This window comes from Sander vitreus, chromosome 5 (assembly GCF_031162955.1).
Source record: "Sander vitreus isolate 19-12246 chromosome 5, sanVit1, whole genome shotgun sequence".
NCBI lineage: Eukaryota > Metazoa > Chordata > Actinopteri > Perciformes > Percidae > Sander > Sander vitreus.
The window spans coordinates 17,704,068-17,722,949 of NC_135859.1; the positions used below are offsets into that span (position 1 = coordinate 17,704,068).

The 18,882-nt window shown below is 39.1% G+C and overlaps 1 protein-coding gene across 5 annotated transcripts in view; it reads left to right on the forward strand.

Moving 5' to 3' along the window:
• The window catches only part of clip1a (CAP-GLY domain containing linker protein 1a), a 29,063-nt gene that overhangs the window by 8,823 nt on the left and 1,358 nt on the right, over positions 1-18,882 (forward strand). For 2 of the 5 annotated variants that reach the window (XM_078250796.1, XM_078250797.1), the window contains exons 6-25: positions 1-113; positions 264-355; positions 635-695; positions 3,072-3,176; positions 4,497-5,405; positions 5,622-5,738; positions 6,075-6,132; positions 6,259-6,342; positions 6,468-6,624; positions 6,789-6,954; positions 7,182-7,397; positions 10,364-12,817; positions 13,723-13,860; positions 14,003-14,109; positions 14,218-14,338; positions 14,446-14,489; positions 14,660-14,680; positions 15,328-15,445; positions 16,671-16,818; positions 16,945-16,997. The exon at positions 1-113 is cut by the window's left edge and continues 85 nt beyond it. In XM_078250796.1, coding sequence (XP_078106922.1) covers positions 1-113; positions 264-355; positions 635-695; positions 3,072-3,176; positions 4,497-5,405; positions 5,622-5,738; positions 6,075-6,132; positions 6,259-6,342; positions 6,468-6,624; positions 6,789-6,954; positions 7,182-7,397; positions 10,364-12,817; positions 13,723-13,860; positions 14,003-14,109; positions 14,218-14,338; positions 14,446-14,489; positions 14,660-14,680; positions 15,328-15,445; positions 16,671-16,818; positions 16,945-16,997 — 5,282 coding nt within the window. The remainder of the gene's footprint in view (positions 114-263; positions 356-634; positions 696-3,071; positions 3,177-4,496; positions 5,406-5,621; positions 5,739-6,074; positions 6,133-6,258; positions 6,343-6,467; positions 6,625-6,788; positions 6,955-7,181; positions 7,398-10,363; positions 12,818-13,722; positions 13,861-14,002; positions 14,110-14,217; positions 14,339-14,445; positions 14,490-14,659; positions 14,681-15,327; positions 15,446-16,670; positions 16,819-16,944; positions 16,998-18,882) is intronic. The other 3 variants (XM_078250798.1, XM_078250799.1, XM_078250800.1) reach the window with 3 other exon arrangements.

Genomic DNA, 18,882 nt, shown 5'->3' on the forward strand with positions numbered 1-18,882 from the left:
TTGAGCAGCTAATGGCTGAGAGGGACATGGAGAGAGCTGAAGTTGCCAAGGCCACTGGCCATGTTGGAGAGATGGAGCAAGAAATTGGCCTGCTGAGGGTTGATCAGGAGCAGGTCAGCTCGACAAGTGGTTCAGTAATAACACTCTGCATCAACCTCCTGTTGATCCTAAATACCTCTGAGAATTAGTCCCCTCGTTATCTACATTGATTTTTTTTACATTTTTTTAATTTTTTTAACCGCAATCTACCTTTTCTCTTGAAGATGGAGGCCAAGATGGATCAGTTACGTGCCTTAGTAGAAGCTGCAGACAAAGACAAAGTGGAGCTGCTGAATCAGCTGGAGGAGGAGCGTAGGTAAGGATTCCTAGAGATATGACTAGTCAAAGACATACAGTCACCCATGACAGTATGTCAGTATCTATTGTTTTCATTTCATGGGGCCAGTTTTTTAGAGAGAAAATGGCAGCTAAGATCATAATGCTGTTCTAATATTAGTCTTATAAAGTCCTAAAAGAGCTGTGACTTGTGAGTTTCTCTTGATCATTATTTACCTATAGGTTGTTAGTTCCCCAGTTATATTGAAACAACAACAACAAAAAAGCTTCAGCAAGATTATTTCATTCTGTTGAATAGGAAGGTGGAGGACCTTCAGTTCCGTGTAGAGGAAGCCTGCATTACCAAAGGAGACCTGGAGGTAAATGCACAACACCGATCCACACCATTGCGACTCAAAAATTTTTTAAATTTGTGGTTGAAAACAAAAAATGAGTCAATGCTATAATATTACAACGCACTGCCAAGTCAGAAGTTGCTATTTTTATTAAATACAAAATATGTTTAACTCAACATTTGTCCCACTGATTTTAAAATCAAAATGTTGATATTAAGTCAGAGGCAACAGGTGCTCCAGTCACCCTGAATCCTGGTTGATTTCATTTTTTTTTTTCTTCATTTTTTTACATTTATTGAACATCAATGTCATATCAACTGGTATCCCTTGTCATAAAGCTACAGTTGAGTCCAGACAGAGCATTTGCATTATCTCTCATTCATGTTAGTATCGGGAACTACCCACTCTGCAGTCACAGTAGGCATGTTTGCATTGACCGTTTAATACTGGCTTAGTCTTGCTTTTTCCTTCACATAATGTTATAGAGTAATTTTAATACAGTAGGCTCTGATTACTCAGTCTTCTCAAGTGAGTCATGTTTTCATCCCAAGTTATGATATGCAGAGTATTGGGCCCAGTGGTATCTGTGTTCATATCTGATGAAAGGTTTTGTTATTTATTCCACAGTGCTACACAGGGGACCATCTAAATTACCCCGAAGGCCTCCAAGCTCAAAATAGATGTTTTAAATTAACGGCTACAGGGTTAGACTATCCCTTTATCTTTTTAAACTTGTATACTAACAGTTTTACAGCTTACTCACAGCTGGATTTATTTAAACAAATGTGCATGCAGCTTGAAAGACACCAACAAAAAACATTCCTAATAGGCCAAACTCAAAAATGCTTTGTTGACTTCAAGCTGTTGAAGGTGTACTAATGTTTTGTTATAACCCTCGGTGCCTCCCTGTTTAGTGATGTGATGTTATTGCTTCTTCTTCCTTGTCTTCCTCGTCTTTCATGTTGGTCCAGTGCTCAGCATGGAACCACTGGAGAAGCTCCCTTGTCATTCCACTGCCCAGTCACAGACACCAATTCAGTTTGCCCACTGCAGCTAAAAGGGGAATAACACTCAACTTAAAAATTCAAATGTAATTTTTATACAAAGATAAGCTGTGCCAGGTTACATTGTAGTTTATACCTACTCCATAGACAATGAACAGTGGGTGCATATAAGTAAGCTTACATTCGAAGTACCCAGAAAATGTACAGTGAGCATATATATATATATATATATATATATATATATATATATATATATATATATATATATATATATATATATATATATATATATATATATATATATATATTCGTTACATTTGAATGTGATATTTATTTAGTTAGTGTGGCATGACAGTGCATTTTGTCAGATTGTATCAATGGGAGACCTAATGTATACCTTTTTTTTTTATTTTTTAAATGACACTTTTACATATACTGGGTAACGTGCAAGACAAAAAGCACACAATTGTACCAGGAAGTGCTTCAGTAAGTTGCCATAAAACACTTATTTATAGCACACAATAGCAAGAGTCAAATGGGAATCCTTTCTTTCTTGAGCCCAACAGCCTGAGCTTTTGCGTTACTGATTGATTTCTGTTAAGTTGGTCACAAATCCTGCACATGGTGGTCTGAAAGCTGGTGGTTTCTTATACAATACTTACTATACATTGTGGACAATGGCGTAATCACCAAAGAGAGAAAGCAGTGTGGTTATTGATAATTCTACAGGCTTTATTAGTTTACCAGTATAAAATCAAGACATAATGTGGGTTTACGTTTAATTACAATAAATGCAGAAATATGTATTTATATTTACTTTATTGTTAAATCAATCTGTCAATCATACAACATGAGATTTTCTGTGTGATATAATGCCATGAAGTATAGGGGTCAGGAAACGGCCATCACTTCTTTCTCTCCATGATGTGGTGAAGTCATTTTTACTTAATTTACTTGCTGGCTTGACACACATTATCAAATTTTCTATGTATCGTAACAATCAATGTGCTTTGTTCACCAAGTGTTAATTTTGCATGGTTACTTATAAACTGCCTCCATCAACATACTCATCCTGGACATCTATAACACATGGCCCCCTCTTTTTTTGCTTGTACTGTATTTCCCACCATTCTTTCACAACATTCCCTGTCTGCAGCTGTTTATGGCACAGCCTGAAAGTTCTGCATGGGGTGTCTTCCCATTTTCACCCATCCATCACTTCCCACCCCCACCCAATACTCTTTGCCCTATCCTCCAAATACATACACACATACCATTACCATTGTCCAAACCCATCCATCCTTTCTTTGTCTCCCTCCCCTCTCTGTCTGCATTGGGCTGGCATGTGATGGTGGCACTGGTGTGTTCTCTTCCTCTCCCCCTTGTTTACTAACAGACGCAGACCAGACTGGAGCATGCCCACATTAAGGAGCTTGAACAGAGCCTACTCTTTGAAAAGACCAAAGCTGAGAAACTCCAAAGAGAGTTAGAAGACACTAGGGTAATGAATTCTGCTCTGCAGTGTGCTGCGTTGGAAAAGCGTGCCTTTGCCGGGGATAGTGGCCAAATCTTTTTTCAAAGGGGTACAGAAAGGTGCTGGGCAGCAACTGGAGATTTGCTTTGTATGAGCTTGTGGTTGACCCCACAAATGCATTCTTCAGGCTTCACATAAGAAAAATGATACTCCTGATTTTGACGACAAATAATAAACTAATGCATATATTAGGCTTATTTAAATGCTCAAATCAGTCCATCCAGCATAAAGTTAGATTTGCAAATTCACTATCCCAATTTGTGGTGCTACAGAATAACTTTTTAACCATTTTTGAAGTGTTATCTTCCCTCGCATGTTAAATGTATACACTCAAAATATTTTACATTAACAAGTATACATCTTTCAGCTTTCCCGAGTGACCACTCTTTTACTTGTACTATTTTCCAATAAGTTACCCAATCTAAACCCACTATTGCTTTACTGGTATCACTGCTTAACCAGACAGACAAACTTTTCCTTTGTCCCAGCTAATCATTTTCTCGGTTATCCTGTGTTCTACTTCCCCAGTCCTTCCCAGCATCCATTTGTCCTGCTTATTTGGTGTCCCTGCGTTTAGAAAAACCTGCTCCACCTCTCAGACTATGCATCCTTGTGTTCCCCTGGGGTGCTATAGTCATAATTGGTATCAGAAAAAATATATTTCTATAGTTTCAGGGCCATAGTTTCTACAGGTTCTCTTTTTAACAATTATTTTATCAAGAAGATTTTGATTAAATGATTCAATTAACCAGCAAGTTGAAGCAGCAAAAAGAGATCCACGTTTGAGAACATTAGAATAAACAGTAGATTTGGAACATAGCTGGATTAACTTAAAAATAATGGAACATGTCATGTGCTCCCAAGAGTTTGTCTTAGTTTATACCTCTACTAAATCATGAGGTCAAAAATGGCATTAATTCAGTGATTAAGAGTGTTATTGTAATGGATGGTGGAAAATGTTTTACACACTTCTCTCGCTCCATACATGCTTTGATTGTTCACATCCATTATTTGGACCATACCGTTTCTAGCCACAAGAGGTCAGTATAATACCTTGTTTTTGGGACCAATGTTTTTATGCCCTCCTTATTAAGCTAGCAATTAAACCGTTTCTCTGTCAGAAACATTGAGTTTTACTATTACCAAGGGTCTTGTCTATAATTGCAAGTTACCAATCTGTTTTTCATTTGTTCAGTAAAAGTATGATTAAGTATTTAACACTTTTGTTAGTACACAGTGCTTCAGTATGTCAGACATCTTTAAAATATAAGATTTCTGTTCTTAAAGGTTGCTACTGTGTCGGAAAGATCTCGTATTATGGACCTTGAGAGGGACCTTTCACTGCGAACAAGAGAGGTAGCAGACCTGCAGCTGCGTCTTGGGACCCAACAGGGCTCTGAGGACTCAAACTCTACTGTTTCTCCCCTTCTGGAAGAAATAAACTCGCTGAGAGATCAGTTGGCTTCCCAAGAAGCTAAACAGAAAGAAGAGCTGAAAAAGTACAAGGAGAAGCTTGAAGCTCAAGAAAAGACCCATAGTGAGGCCGCTGCCCAGGTTCAAGCTACATCTGTAAGGCTCTCTGGTGACAACGAGCAGTTGCAGATGCGCTTAAGCCATGCTGAGAAAGAGAATGCTGACATTATTGAACTGTGGCGTTCCAAGTTGGAGTCTGCCATTGCCTCTCACCAGCAAGCCATGGAGGAGCTAAAGGTGTCCTTCAGCAAAGGCTCAGGTGCCCAGACAGAACAACTTATCGAAACCAAAAGTGCTCTAGAGAAGCTGAACATAGAGCACAAGTTGGCTCTTGAGGAGGCTGGAGCCAAACATGAGGCTGATGCTGTAGCTTGGACTCGGGAGAAGCATGCACTGAAGGCACAGCTGTTGTCTTTGATTGAGGACAAGGAGCGACTGGAGGAGTCCCTACGGTCCAGCGTTGAAAGAGCAGAGGAGCAGCACCTTGTGGAGATGGAGGATGTTCTTGGAAAACTTCATGCTGCCGAACTTAGAGTGAAGGAGCTTGAGGAGAAAGAAGGGATGTCGGCACAACAGGCCCAAGACAAGGACCGACAAACCATAGAACAGATGTCAGAAATTGTGGCTCTGCGCAGCCAAGTAGCACAAGGTAACCAGGAGCTTGTGACCCTGAAGAGTCAATTGGAGATGGTTCAGAGCCAAGGGAACAACCAGGGTGCCATGGTGAGTTCTTATTCACCTTCTGTCCATTTAACGTAATGCTCCCCATTTTCAGTTTGTCATGTTTGAGGGAATAATTTCCCCTATTTATTCTGTTATGTTAGTATGGCATTTCTGGACAATGATTGTCCAGTTAATGTTTTGTTTTGATGTGCATATTTCTTTGCTGTTTGCTTTTTCTCTATTGTCCACTGTATTTTTACTGGACATGTGCTATAGGTTAGTGAATTGAGCTCACAGTTGGAGGGCCGACAGCAGGAAGTCCTCTCTTTACAGCAGAGTCTGACAACTGTACAGCAGGAGAAGGACGTCCTGGAGCAAGAGCTTGGAGGCCTGGTGAGGCTTAGGACTTAATTTTGGATGTGGATACAGTAACTCTTTTGCATTGTGATTGAAGTCACTGGTCTTTTTCATGTTCAGTGTCCTTTTGATAATCATGTAAATGCGTCATTGTTTCTAAACCCACCTTGATCATGTCTTTGGCATTTCTTTATTGCAATTTTTTGTTACTTATCGGCCAACATATATACAGTTACGGATATCTGCGATGAGCTAATATATCTGCTAGCCTGATGTATCAGTTGGTCTCATGACTAAAAATAATTCAAATGCTGTACCTGCTTACATTCGTCTATTGCAGAAGAAATTGATGTGAAAGTATTTTCCCCACAGAAACAAAGGTTGGCTGAAAGCACAGAGGAACAGACTAAATCATCAAACACTATGCAAGGTAAATGACATAAGCAATTACATAAGTTCAGTTAGTCAACCCCCCCCCTCTTTTCCCTGCTACTAATTGACCTCTTTCAGTTTGTAAAGGCTTCTAGGATGTAAAGTGGCATTTTTCTTTTTTCAGAAACACTTGAGAAGCTCGGTAAGAAAGAAGAGCAGTGCACATTTCTGATCACAAAATCAGAGTCTCTAAGAAGTCAACTTTCCGGTGAGAACCGTAGAACTGCATTTATGTGTTTTGTAAAATGTTCAGTATATAGTTTGTTTGTTTGTTTCTTCCTTTCTGGTAGAGTAATAACCTTAGAACCTGTGAACAATCTTGTCTTAACTCAGGGCTAGAGAGAAAGCTGAAGGCTGCAGATGAACGGCTTGAGCAGCTTTCAAAGGACAAATACAAGCTGGAAAATGATATTTCAGACATGATGAAGACATCTGGTAATAGTTCAGTACAGCTGACCAAAATGAATGAAGATCTCATACAGAAAGAAAGGTACCGCACTTCATTATTCTCTCCTCCTATATTACTTAATGACTCCACAAAAATATACTAATCATGTCAGAATTGGATACTTAATGACATTCCATGCTGTAGTCAGTGTCTCTTTCATTTATCTAACCTTTCACTAAGCATTCTCTTTTTTTGTCATCACTCAGGAGGCTTGAGGAGTTACAGAGTCAACTATCGGAGGAGAAGGAGAAGGCGGTGCACTCGAATGAACAACTCCAGCAGGAACAGTCCCGCAGAGAGCAGGAGCTGAAAGAGACCAGAGATACACATCAGTCTCAAATAAGTAGCCTTCAGGACAAGATCGCTAACTTGGTTAGTATTGTTGGGCATTCACAAAAAAATTATTTGTATTTGAGAATTAAATGTCAGATTCTTTAAGACTTATAATACATAGTTTTTATAGACCATTAAAATGTGTAATACTTGGTTTACTACACATTGGAAAATCTTCCACTTTAACTTAAATGTGTCCTTTGGTCACTGGCTACATTAAAACAAGTAGATAAAAGTTATTGTTTTTCTAATCTCCTGTTTTCTAGGAGAAGACTGTTAAACAGGGTGAGACTCTGGTTGAGGAGCTCAAGGCCTCACAGGAGAAATCCTTGTCTCAGTCTTCAGAGCTCCATGTGAAGGAACTTGAGGTTCTGCAATGTCAGGTTGACAAGTGGAAGCAGGAGCTCTCCTCCTCCACGGACAAAACCCAGGAGCTGGAGAAGTTGGTATTTGAGCTGCAGCCATACAAGGAACAGGTTCAGGTAAGCACAAACCCTCGAAGGTACAGACGCATTAGTTGAATAAACATGTTTTCACAAAGGCTTCAAACTAATTTTCTGCCAGGAACTTGTTTAATGTAAAAGGTTATTTTATGGATTACTGATTTTACTAATGTTAAAATCGTTGAAAAGCTGTAGGACAAAACTTCACCAATGCTTTTTGTAAATGAAAATGTGATACCCTAAAATCAAACAACTGTCACTCAAACCAGTTGGATGTCAAAAACATCACCTTACAGACATTGCACCAACACTAAAACTGAATGTGAAACCAAGCTTTACAACAAAGTTGTGGGAGACAATATGTAACTGTAAGAATTTACCATCGGTGATTAATGTATATTATCAACAACATTTTCACTCTTACGTCTTAGTCATTCAGATTATTTGTGATGAGTTGTTCATTTCCCCCCCAACATAAAGGTTAATAACCTCTTTTTTCATATTCATCTTATCTCTTTATTGGATGGTGCCATAGGCTATATGCTTGCAGGGGTATACCTGATTAAAGTTATGGGTTATGTATTTTAAGACAATTTATGGTTAATTGGAAAAATTGTTGTAAAAAAATAAATATGTGAAGTTGTGTTGTGGCTGCTAAATGGATATGTATGCATTGGGTAGGATTCAAGTTGAGTCTTGAATCACTAGTTACTATTTAGCTATTTATTAAAATTCTCTTTCAAATTACATAAAGTGATAACCGCTTTTGCTATGTACCCCTGTTAGCATTTTTTATTAGCCTGATATTACATTTAAGTAGAACATTTTCACTTTCTAAGAAAAAGTTGGGTTTTTGTGTGCGTTTCTACACTCTGAAAGGCATTCATTAACAACATTGGCTCATACAGTATACAGTGGGGCAAAAAAGTATTTAGTCAGCCACCAATTGTGCAAGTTCTCTCAATTAAAAAGGCCTGTAATTTTCGTCATAGGTACACTTCAACTATGAGAGACAAAATGAGAAAAAAAAAATCCAGAAAAATCACATTGTAGGATTTGTAATGAATTTATTTGCAAATTATGGTGGAAAATAAGTATTTGGTCAATAACAAAAGTTCATCTCAATACTTTGTTATATACCCTTTGTTGGCAATGACAGAGGTCAAACGTTTTCTGTAAGTCTTCACAAGGTTTTCACACACTGTTGCTGGTATTTTGGCCCATTCCTCCATGCAGATCTCCTCTAGAGCAGTGATGTTTTGGGGCTATCGCTGGGCAACACAGACTTTCAACTCCCTCCAAAGATTTTCTATGGGGTTGAGATCTGGAGACTGGCTAATAATCTTGAAATGCTTCTTACGAAGTCACTCCTTTGTTGCCCGGGTGGTGTGTTTGGGATCATTGTCATGCTGAAAGACCCAGCCACGTTTCATCTTCAATGCCCTTGCTGATGGAAGGAGGTTTTCACTCAAAATCTCACGATACATGGCCCCATTCATTCTTTCCTTTACACGGATCAGTCGTCCTGGTCCCTTTTGCAGAAAAACAGCCCCAAAGCACGATGTTTCTACCCCCATGCTTCACAGTAGGTATGGTGTTCTTTGGATGCAACTCAGCATTCTTTCCCCTCCAAACACGACGAGTTGAGTTTTTACCAAAAAGTTCTATTTTGGTTTCATCTGACCATATGACATTCTCCCAATCCTCTTCTGGATTATCCAAATGCTCTCTAGCAAACTCCAGACGGGCCTGGACATGTACTGGCTTAAGCTGGGGGACACGTCTGGCACTGCAGGATTTGAGTCCCTGGCGGCGTAGTGTGTTACTGATGGTAGCCTTTGTTACTTTGGTCCCAGCTCTCTGCAGGTCATTCACTAGGTCCCCCTGTGTGGTTCTGGGATTTTTGCTCACCATTCTTGTGATAATTTTGACCCCACAGGGTGAGATCTTGCGTGGAGCCCCGGATCGAGGGAGATTATTGGTGGTCTTGTATGTCTTCCATTTTCTTAGAATTTCTCCCACAGTTGATTTCTTCACACCAAGCTGCTTACCTATTGCAGATTCAGTCTTCCCAGCCTGGTGCAGGTCTACAATTTTGTTTCTGGTGTCCTTTGACAGCTCTTTGGTCTTGGCCATAGTGGAGTTTGGAGTGTGACTGTTTGAGGTTGTGGACAGGTGTCTTTTATACTGATAACAAGTTCAAACCGGTGCCATTAATACAGGTAACGAGTGGAGGACAGAGGAGCCTCTTAAAGAAGAAGTTACAGGTCTGTGAGAGCCAGAAATCTTGCTTGTTTGTAGGTGACCAAATACTTTTTTTTTTTTTCTCATTTTGTCTCTCATAGTTGAAGTGTACCTATGATGGAAATTACAGGCCTCTCCTCTTTTTAAGTGGGAGAACTTGCACAATTGGTGGCTGACTAAATACTTTTTTGCCCCACTGTATGTTTTAACACTCATTTTTATCAATACAAAAATCCAATATACACAAATACACATGGAAAATACTTCTGCAATGTGGATTATTGATGTAACTGAAGTGCTGTATAAGACACTGCAAGTGATCATAGTCACATTCTGGTAGCCAATTTGTTTATGTCAGTCAAATTTGTTGGCATCAATTTAATAATACGCTACTAAAAGTAAGTAAGGGCTGAAGTGAAAATGTTCCACCTTATATTGTTGAAAGCCATTGTGGTGTAAGCTGTGGTGTGATCTTTTGCCATTTTTAATGCTCCTGCAACTTAACCTTTCCAATTGCATATCACTTATGTCCATACCTGCTTGGTTTATTTGGATTCATCTTACTTTTCCCTGTGTGTGTGTGTGTGTGTGTGTATATGTGTGTGTGTGTGTGTATATGTATGTATATATGTATATGTATGTATATATGTATATGTATATATATATATATATATATATATATATATATATATATATATATATATATATATATATATATATATATTCCCCTCCTTTTTTTTCTTTCAACTTTATTTCCCCAGTGTCTTTCTGCTGAGCTTGACTCCTACAAGCATGATGTTGAACATTTGTCCAAAAAACTGGAAAAGCAGAGTCTAGATCTGGAAAATATGTGTAAGGAAAGTGAGGATGTAAAGGCTGAGAAAGGCAAACTGGAAAAACGGCTTTCAGATGTGCAGACTAAGCTCTCTGCCCTTGAGATTAGTCACCAAGAGCTTTCAGTCCAGAATGAAGAACTGCTAATAACCAGAGATAAGCTTTCAAAACACCAAGAGGACCTACTTGCCAACAACAAGTGCTCCGATGAAGAAAGGATTTCATTGAGTAAGGAGTTGGAGAAGCTGAAATATCTTCTTCAGGAAGTTCAGACTGAAAACAACAACCTGAAAAATGCTAAAGGTGAACACCAGTCTCAAATTGAGGAGCTTCAAAGACAAAATTCAGAGAAGAATGACTTGCTCCTAAAGCATCAGCAGGACATCCAGCAAATTGAGGCTAAAAAGAAGCAACTATATGACGATTATGAAAATGTTTGCAAAGAGAAACACCAGCTTGAAGACAACCTCAATGAAAGCAGGTCAAAGCTCACATGTGAGAAGGACAATCTAATTTTAGAGAGAGATTCTGCCAGAAATGCCAAAAAATCTCTTGATGCCAAGAATGCAGAGTTGCAGGCAAAACTTAAGTCCTTGAACTTAGAAAAAGAAGATCTTACAATGAAGAACACCCAGCTGCAGGCCCTCACAGAAACACTGACAAATGAGAAGGTGGCGATGTCTTCTGAAATCAATGCTGTCGTGTTGGAGAAAAAGAGCCTTGAGACGGTGAAGGAGGAGCTCCAGAATAAACTCAGTGTTACCAAGAAAGATTTAGAGAGCTCTGTCCGTGAATGTGATGAACTTAAAGCCTCAAAAATGAGCCTGGCCCAAATGCTGGAAGAGTTCAAGACAAGCAGTCAGGTGACTGATTCTGAGAGACTTCACCTTCTGCAGGAGAAAGAAGACTTACTTGCAATCCAAAGAAAAGTCTGTAATGAGAAGGAAGAGCTCCTTGGAGAGATAGAAGAATTAAAAGGGAAGCTTACAGTCTCAACAGAACAACTATCAAAGTCCAACAAGAAATTTAAAGAAGCATTATCATCTTTTGAGCAAGAAAAGCAAGCATTTCGCCTTCAGAATTCTGAAATTGAGATGGCTCTACATGTTATACGCAAAGAAAAGATGAGCCTGGATTCAGCATTAGAGCAGCAGAAGATGGATTATGAGCGTTTGGCAGGAGAGAAGGGAGAATTGGAAGAGAAGCACACAAAAACCATATCTGAAAATAATGCTCTTTCTCTTGAGCGTGATAAGCTAGCTAGTGATATCCGAACAAATAAGGACCAGTTGGATAGTTACTCCAGAGCTAATGACCACTTTACTCAAGAGAAGTCTCATTTAACAGCAATGCTAGAGGAAACCAAACGCCAGAAAGACAAAGTTGAAGCAGAGATGGCCTCTTTGAAACGAGAAAAGGCTGACCTACAAAATGAGCTGCAGAAACATAACTCTGATATTGAAAATCTTGAAAAGGGCAAAACCGAACTTGTTCAAGAGCACAGTAAACTAAAAATGGAGTTTGAGAAGGCTAATTCAGAGCTTGTTCAACAGGTTGATAATCTTACCAAAGATTGTCAGCGTCTGCAATTGTTGCAGACTGAAGCTGACAACAAAGCACAGTCCTTGCAGAAAGAGAACCAGGGTCTGCTTCAGGAGATCCAGGAGTTAAAATGTCAGACTGAATCAATAACAGGGGCCAAGCACCTTCTTGAGACCCAGCTACAGGCGGAGTCCAGTGATCGGAGTAAAGCGATAGCTGACAAGGATGGTCTCTCTAAACAAATTAAGGAGCTGCAGAAAATGTTGTTAAAAGTTTCACAAGAAAATAAAGACATTTCATCTAGCCTTACGAATGCTAATGAGCAAAAGAAGTCTTTTATGGTGGATATTGAGGCTTTGAAAATGCAATTGAAGCAGCGAGAGCAAGAAACTATTCAGTTGATAGAAGATAAAAAACAGCTATTATCTAAGCTTGAGGATCTAGGCAAGCAGATGACCGTCCTGACCACAGAGAAGGAAGACCTTTTAGCTGGACAGTGTAAACTGGAGCAGAACATTTCTTCTTTCCATACAAGCCAAGAAAATTGGCTCACCGAAGGGTCAAAACTCCTAGGAGAGATAGAAAAGTTGCGCGCTAGCCAGACACAACTAGAAGTTGATGTCAAGGGCCTACAAAGCGAAAAAGAACTTTTGGAAAAGCAATACAAGAATGCTGTTGCGGAGGTATCGGCTTCTGCCGTTGTGAAAGAAGAGATTTCCACCAGCATCTCAAATCTAACCGCTCAGAAGGATGCCCTGCAGGTGGAGAGAGATGAAGCCACCCAGCAAATCAGGCAGCTGGAGTCCCAACTAAAAAATGCCATTTCTAAGCAGCTTGAGGTATTCCTCCTCCAGTAGTAATCACTGACACACATACTGTAGAGTGGCTGGGGCTATGTCACCTTCTTATTGCATGCTTGCTGGTTTGTCTCCCTTTCCTTTTTATTTTCGTGTCTAACATTCATCTTCCATTAACTAACGGCTGTAAATTACCCTTAGCTGCCAGCCTTTGCCTGTGGGCTTATAACGTGATCTAATGTAAGGCAAGATTCTTCTGATTTTCTTGACTATGTAGGTCTAAGGTGATATTTATCACACTTACCCTCTGACGGTGTTTCAGATTTAATTTGACTGTATATTTTATGTTAATAGACTAATAGATTTCCCAAAAATTGTTTTTAGAAATTATAGCCCCAATTACCTGCTTAACAGTGTCATTCAGTCCAATTTTAAAGTGTTTGGGCTGATACAATCTCTCTGGTCAGAATTACACTTAAATAGTATGGGCAGAGATATGACAATATAAAGCAGCTTTCAGGAGTTATGGAAGGACAACTTACTTTTACAGGACTACCACTTAACAGTTTGTCTTATCAGACTTGTTACACAAGTTAATGGGGTGTCAGTATCCGTTCTGAGGCCACAGGTTGTAGAGTATTTAAAAATTGTATACTAATTATTTTCCTTTTAATGTAATATTTGTTATTTCTCAACTAGGATCTACTTAAAAATTGCAATGAACTGAGATTTGAATAAATCCATAAATATCTAAATCCGTAATTAAGATAAATAACTCATTAAGCATGCATTGAATTTATTAAATAATATAAAAATCATTGGTTGAGGTCAAATGCAAATTTCTTATTGAGGTTTGTTGAGGTCATTAGGTGTTGATCTCAACCAACCATTTGCTGCTCTCAATTTGAAACTGTTCTTAGCAAATATCCTGCTCATGCATCGTTTAGGCTACAGAGGCCTCTGGCAAGACTGCTGAGGCTCTGGAACAGCTGACAAAAGAGAAGGCCGGTTTGATGCAGGAGAAGAACGAAGCCCAATCTCTATTGGAAGAGCTCCGGAGCTCCAAGCAGAAGATGGAGACACAGGTAAGAGATGCTAGTGTAAGCTTTCAGTGGTGAAGTGACTCTTCTCATCAAGCAATATATGTGAGAGAAATGGAATTAAGTGACACATTTGCTATATGTTGTAGCTGTAATTTCAGCAAGTAAATATGCATTATTGTTTTAGCTGAAAACATTGAAGAAAGATAATTCCAAGTGCCAGGAAGATCTGAAAGTATCCAAAGAGCAGCTTTGCATAGAAACTCAGAGGACTGAGAGTCTGTGCCAGGAAATGTGAGTAAATCCTTAATTTTGGCTGCTGGGAGAAGGAGTTTCTCCAAACTAATGTTGCCTACATGAGTTGTCAGAATTTCTTTGATTTTGACATTTGTATTTATTCAGTGAGGAGCTTAAAGAAGTCGTTACTGTGAAGACACAGTCCCTGCAGATGCTGCAAGATGAGAACAACAAGCTGACTCGGGAGCTTGATAACAGTCACCAAGAGCAGAGCGAACTTGTGAAGGTGCAACACTATCTTTTATTCTTAAAAATCTTACATAAACCTACAAGCATCAGAATTCAGCTATTAATCTGCTGACCATGATTTGAACTTTTTTTTTTTTTTCTTAGCTCAAGGATGAGCACTCAAAACTCAAAAAACAGTTGAAGCAAAGGTAAGAGAATGCATCATTTTGAGTTTCTCAGATCTCTGCAAATTCATTAATATCTTGAAAGCATTGTTTACTAAATAAACACAAATGCTCTCACCTGTGTGACACTTGCTAATGTACAGTGCATTTATAATTAAGCAAATGGTATGTCATGCTGTTCTTTTTCTTCAAAGCCTGCCAAATAATGCCTTCAGGTACTTCACACCTTTTAATACTATTACATGTCAGTCATTATCATGTAATAATACAAATATATTAACCACATGTTTGTAGGCAGATAATTAGGAATAAGCAAGGTACGGTCACATTGCGTTTCCGTTGAATTAAATTTCCCCGCAAAAACGATGTTTCTGATGCAGCTAATGAATAATCTGCTTGGTCAAAGTGATGAAATGAACTCTGACCTGCTAATCTGCTGTAGATTACTTTCTGCTGTAGACCGAAACAGGAAATGGATGCTTGAAAATCGTCTGTCATATAGGCTTTGGTAGAAGTGAATCAGAAAAGGAGGGAATATTTGATGTGTAATGTGACCATTCCTATTTTTCTCTGAATCTCCTACTTTATTTCTATTTTGTACTATAAGTTATTTTTGATATTTTCTTTATTTGCTGTCCTACCATTTCAATAAGTTTATCAATATATTGACCAGCGACTCCCAGAGAAAAAATGACTCTGATTTTCTGTATGTCACCTCAAATTTGTGAAATGTCTGTAGTGGCCAAAAAAACAAGGTTAGTAGTTTGAATTCCAAAGTTGAAAATCTGCTGAGAAACAATTTGGTAAATTGGGGCCAGTTTTTCTCTGCCTACAGATTGTATTGGTATTGTGTTTTTGATAGTGAGAGCAGCTTGAAGGAGCAGTTTGAGAAGGAGAAGGCTGCCCTCCAACAGTCCATCCATAAAAACAGTGCCTTCATTTCAGAAAAGGAGCAGCACGTGGAAAAGCTGATGAGTGAGGTGAGAATCCTAACTCTTATTGTCAGCAGGTATAGCAGGCTTTAACAGGACCCTGTTAAATAAAATACCCGGTGAGTCGTGCAGGGACATTTCTTACAATGCAGAGTCTAACAGGATGTCACTTCTAGGTCAAAAATGTTGGTCCGCTTTCATTGTGAGTGTGCATGCAAAGGATCCTACAATGTGCCTAACCTGAAACGGTAACTTTAAAGATTGTGGGCAAGGGCCCTGTTGCCGTGCAGACTTAGTGACACTTTTCGTCTTGCAGGTTCAAAACATCGGTTATGCTTTAATTCTCTTAAAACTTGTTTTGAATTTAAATGAACTTGACTTATTGATTTAAATGCTCAAATTGAGCTTGTGCTTGTATTACTGTTGTTAAAAGACAATTCCAGCGCAAAATGAACCTAGGGTTTAATAACGTATACCGAGTCGAACGTTCTCTGGGATCTGTTTTCATGCTAATCGAATGTGTCTCTAGCTTGAAACAAGCTACCGCAAACTGGGGGTTAGCTGCTAACGCTAGCTTTCGGGGCACAGGGTAAATCACTATTTGATACCACTAACAGACAGTTTATTACAAAGGGAGATTATAAAGACAGTAGCGTTAATGTTTACATGCGGCCACCATCTTGGATAACAGTCATGACCAGTCAAACGACGAACGCCGTGCAACCAGTAACATAGCTCAAACACAGCGTTCGTCGTTCGACTGCTCATGATGATCCAAGATGGCGGCCGCATGTAAACATTAACTCTACTGTCTGTATAATCTATTTTTGTAATGAACTGCCTGTACACTTATAAAGTTCTCAATGCTTTGGTTTGCATGTAGGGACCCTCATTATGCTACCGTTTTAAGTGTGGTGCTATTTCGAGCCTTGTTAGTGGTATCAAATAGTGATTTACCCTGTGCCCCGAAAGCTAGCGTTAGCAGCTAACCCCCGGTTTGTGGTAGCTTGTTTCAAGCTAGAGACACATTTGATTAGCATGAAAACAGATCCTAGAGAACGTTCGACTCGGTACACATATGTTATTAACCCCTAGGTTCAATTTGCGCCGGAATTGTCCTTTAATAAACTGTCATTCAGAGAGTGACTTCCTTTGTTGTCATAACATAATGTTTTTTTTTTTGTTTTTTTTTTTGGAGCAAAGAGAAATATTTTGTCTAAGAAACGTTAACATCTTTTTCACTATTGAATAGCGTGGGTTGTTTTCTTCACAGCTGGTTGGACTGCATGGGGAAAGGGCCGCAGTTGAGACACTGCAGGGTACAATTCAGGCCTTGGAGCGGGACAAGGCTAATCTACAGGGCCGTGTTCAGAGACTGGAGAAGGACCTGGCTGCAGGGCCTGACACCAACAAGTCCTCAGGTAAGAGTTAAGCTCATGACCACAGCTAATATTTATGGTAGCACTAAGGTCAGTTCTCTGTGAGGTGACCTCCAAAAGAAAATTAAGATAACCTCTTTCATTTAATCTTGTACCTGATGTTTCCAGGTGATGCAGTTTTGGACCAACTAAGGGAGGATAAGGAGACTGCAGAGAGTCAGGCATGTATACCTTTCTTCTCATCCGGAATAATTATAATCATTATTCATATGCCTGGATAGATTGAGGTTTTTTCCATTCATACAGTGCATTCAGTGTAAAGATGCTTCCCTACACTGGCCCATATGATCTTCTGGTTTGACAACTCCTCAGTCTCATTTACATTGTCATCATATTTGGGGCAGTCGTACGGAAACGGTCTTATTGAATGCCGTTTGTGAAATGACTGTGCTGCTTACTCAGGCATTTACTAACAAGTACTACTTCTGATGTAGCAGTTGACTTGAGTATTTTACAGTTTACTGTTGAGTCATGTAACTGTTACAGTATTATGTTTTTACAGAGGTGAAATGAGTCCAAATTGATTTGACATTTAATTAAAAGCATACTGAACTTCTGGCATCCTCTCGGCTCTTGCAGCGGTGACATGAATCGGTATCGCAGTTGTATTGGAGCCTTTCACCCACAGTGGTGGGATGATGGCATGTGTCCCAGAACCTTCACTTAACTCTTATTTCCTGCCTCTGTTTACTTTGAAATGTAATACTGATCTGAGTGACTTGTGTGTTGGCTGGCAGTAGGTGGGTCCTAATTTGAATTTCAATATTTTTTTTCTTCTCTTTCTTAAACTCCAACTCCTCTCCTCTGCTCTGTCTCTGATGTTGGCAATGCTACACCACCATCAGGCAGCGGTTTGTTAATGTTTTTCATCAGCTTCACTTGTGCATGTTTCTGTCACTGTGGCTCTTATGTTTCGTCTGGTGGATCACATTATAGTTTGTGTCAAAAAATACAAACTGTCTTCCAAAGACGAACCAAGCTTGATTTCTCAAAATCTTTTAGCATTCAATCTCTCTGCTGAAATTACTATGAAAAATTACAGTTATCATAGATGCTTATCAGATCTGTTAAGGATGACTTTTACTTACTGTAAATGGGACTTTCTTTGTGACTCATTTAAGTGTCAAGCTTGGAGTTCTTTAGCTGACAACTTACAGTTTACCATCATAGTCAAGATTAGATTTATTTATTTTAGTGCTGTCAAACGATTCAAATATTTAATTGCGATTAAACGCATTAATGTCATAGTTAACTTGCAATGAATCACACATTTTTATCTATTCTAAATGTCCCTAGATTTCTTCCTGTTCAATTACTTTTTCTCATTGTAATGCTCTTATCAACATGGAAAAGTGGATCGGCTTGCTTTGTGCTTTTGTCGCCTGGCTTTGACAAGGGGGCGGAGAATTCGCATCAGCTGTGTGCTTGGCCATCAAGTGGTATTTCAGACTGGACGTGCTGCGATGATAGCTCAGTTCACAACAACAAAACACACAGATCACTTTGGTCTTGTCAATGGAACCATTTGGCAACTTTTTGAAAGTAAACTTTCCATTCAGAATCTTATTGGCATCCATTTCGGCGTCTTGCGCTCGCCATCCACTCAAAACGTAACGTTAACCTACTACTCTTTCGCTGGCTCGCAAGCCCAAACAAGTGTGTGCGCGGCGTGCCTGTTTTGTTTCCGGTCTAGCTACATCCAGTGTGGTGTTGTAGTTTTTCTAACATTACTAGTTGTTGCAACAGCATGTGAAAAAAACTACAAAGTTTGCTATGCCAAAAAGAACGTTAATCTCGCGATAAAATTGACGCCTTTAAAATGGGTTTGCGTTAACGCTGTTAACGCTTTTAACTGACAGCACTAATTTATTTATTTTTTGGGGGATATGGCGGGGCATAGTTTCTATTGTCTAAATTAGGATTGTCATAGCATTGAGGCAAAGTCTTGGCACATAATACAATGAATAAATGTCACAGGGAGACCCTAAAATAATTTTCAATATTGTATTGGATAAAGGATGGTAATTCTCCACTAGCAGCACTGAT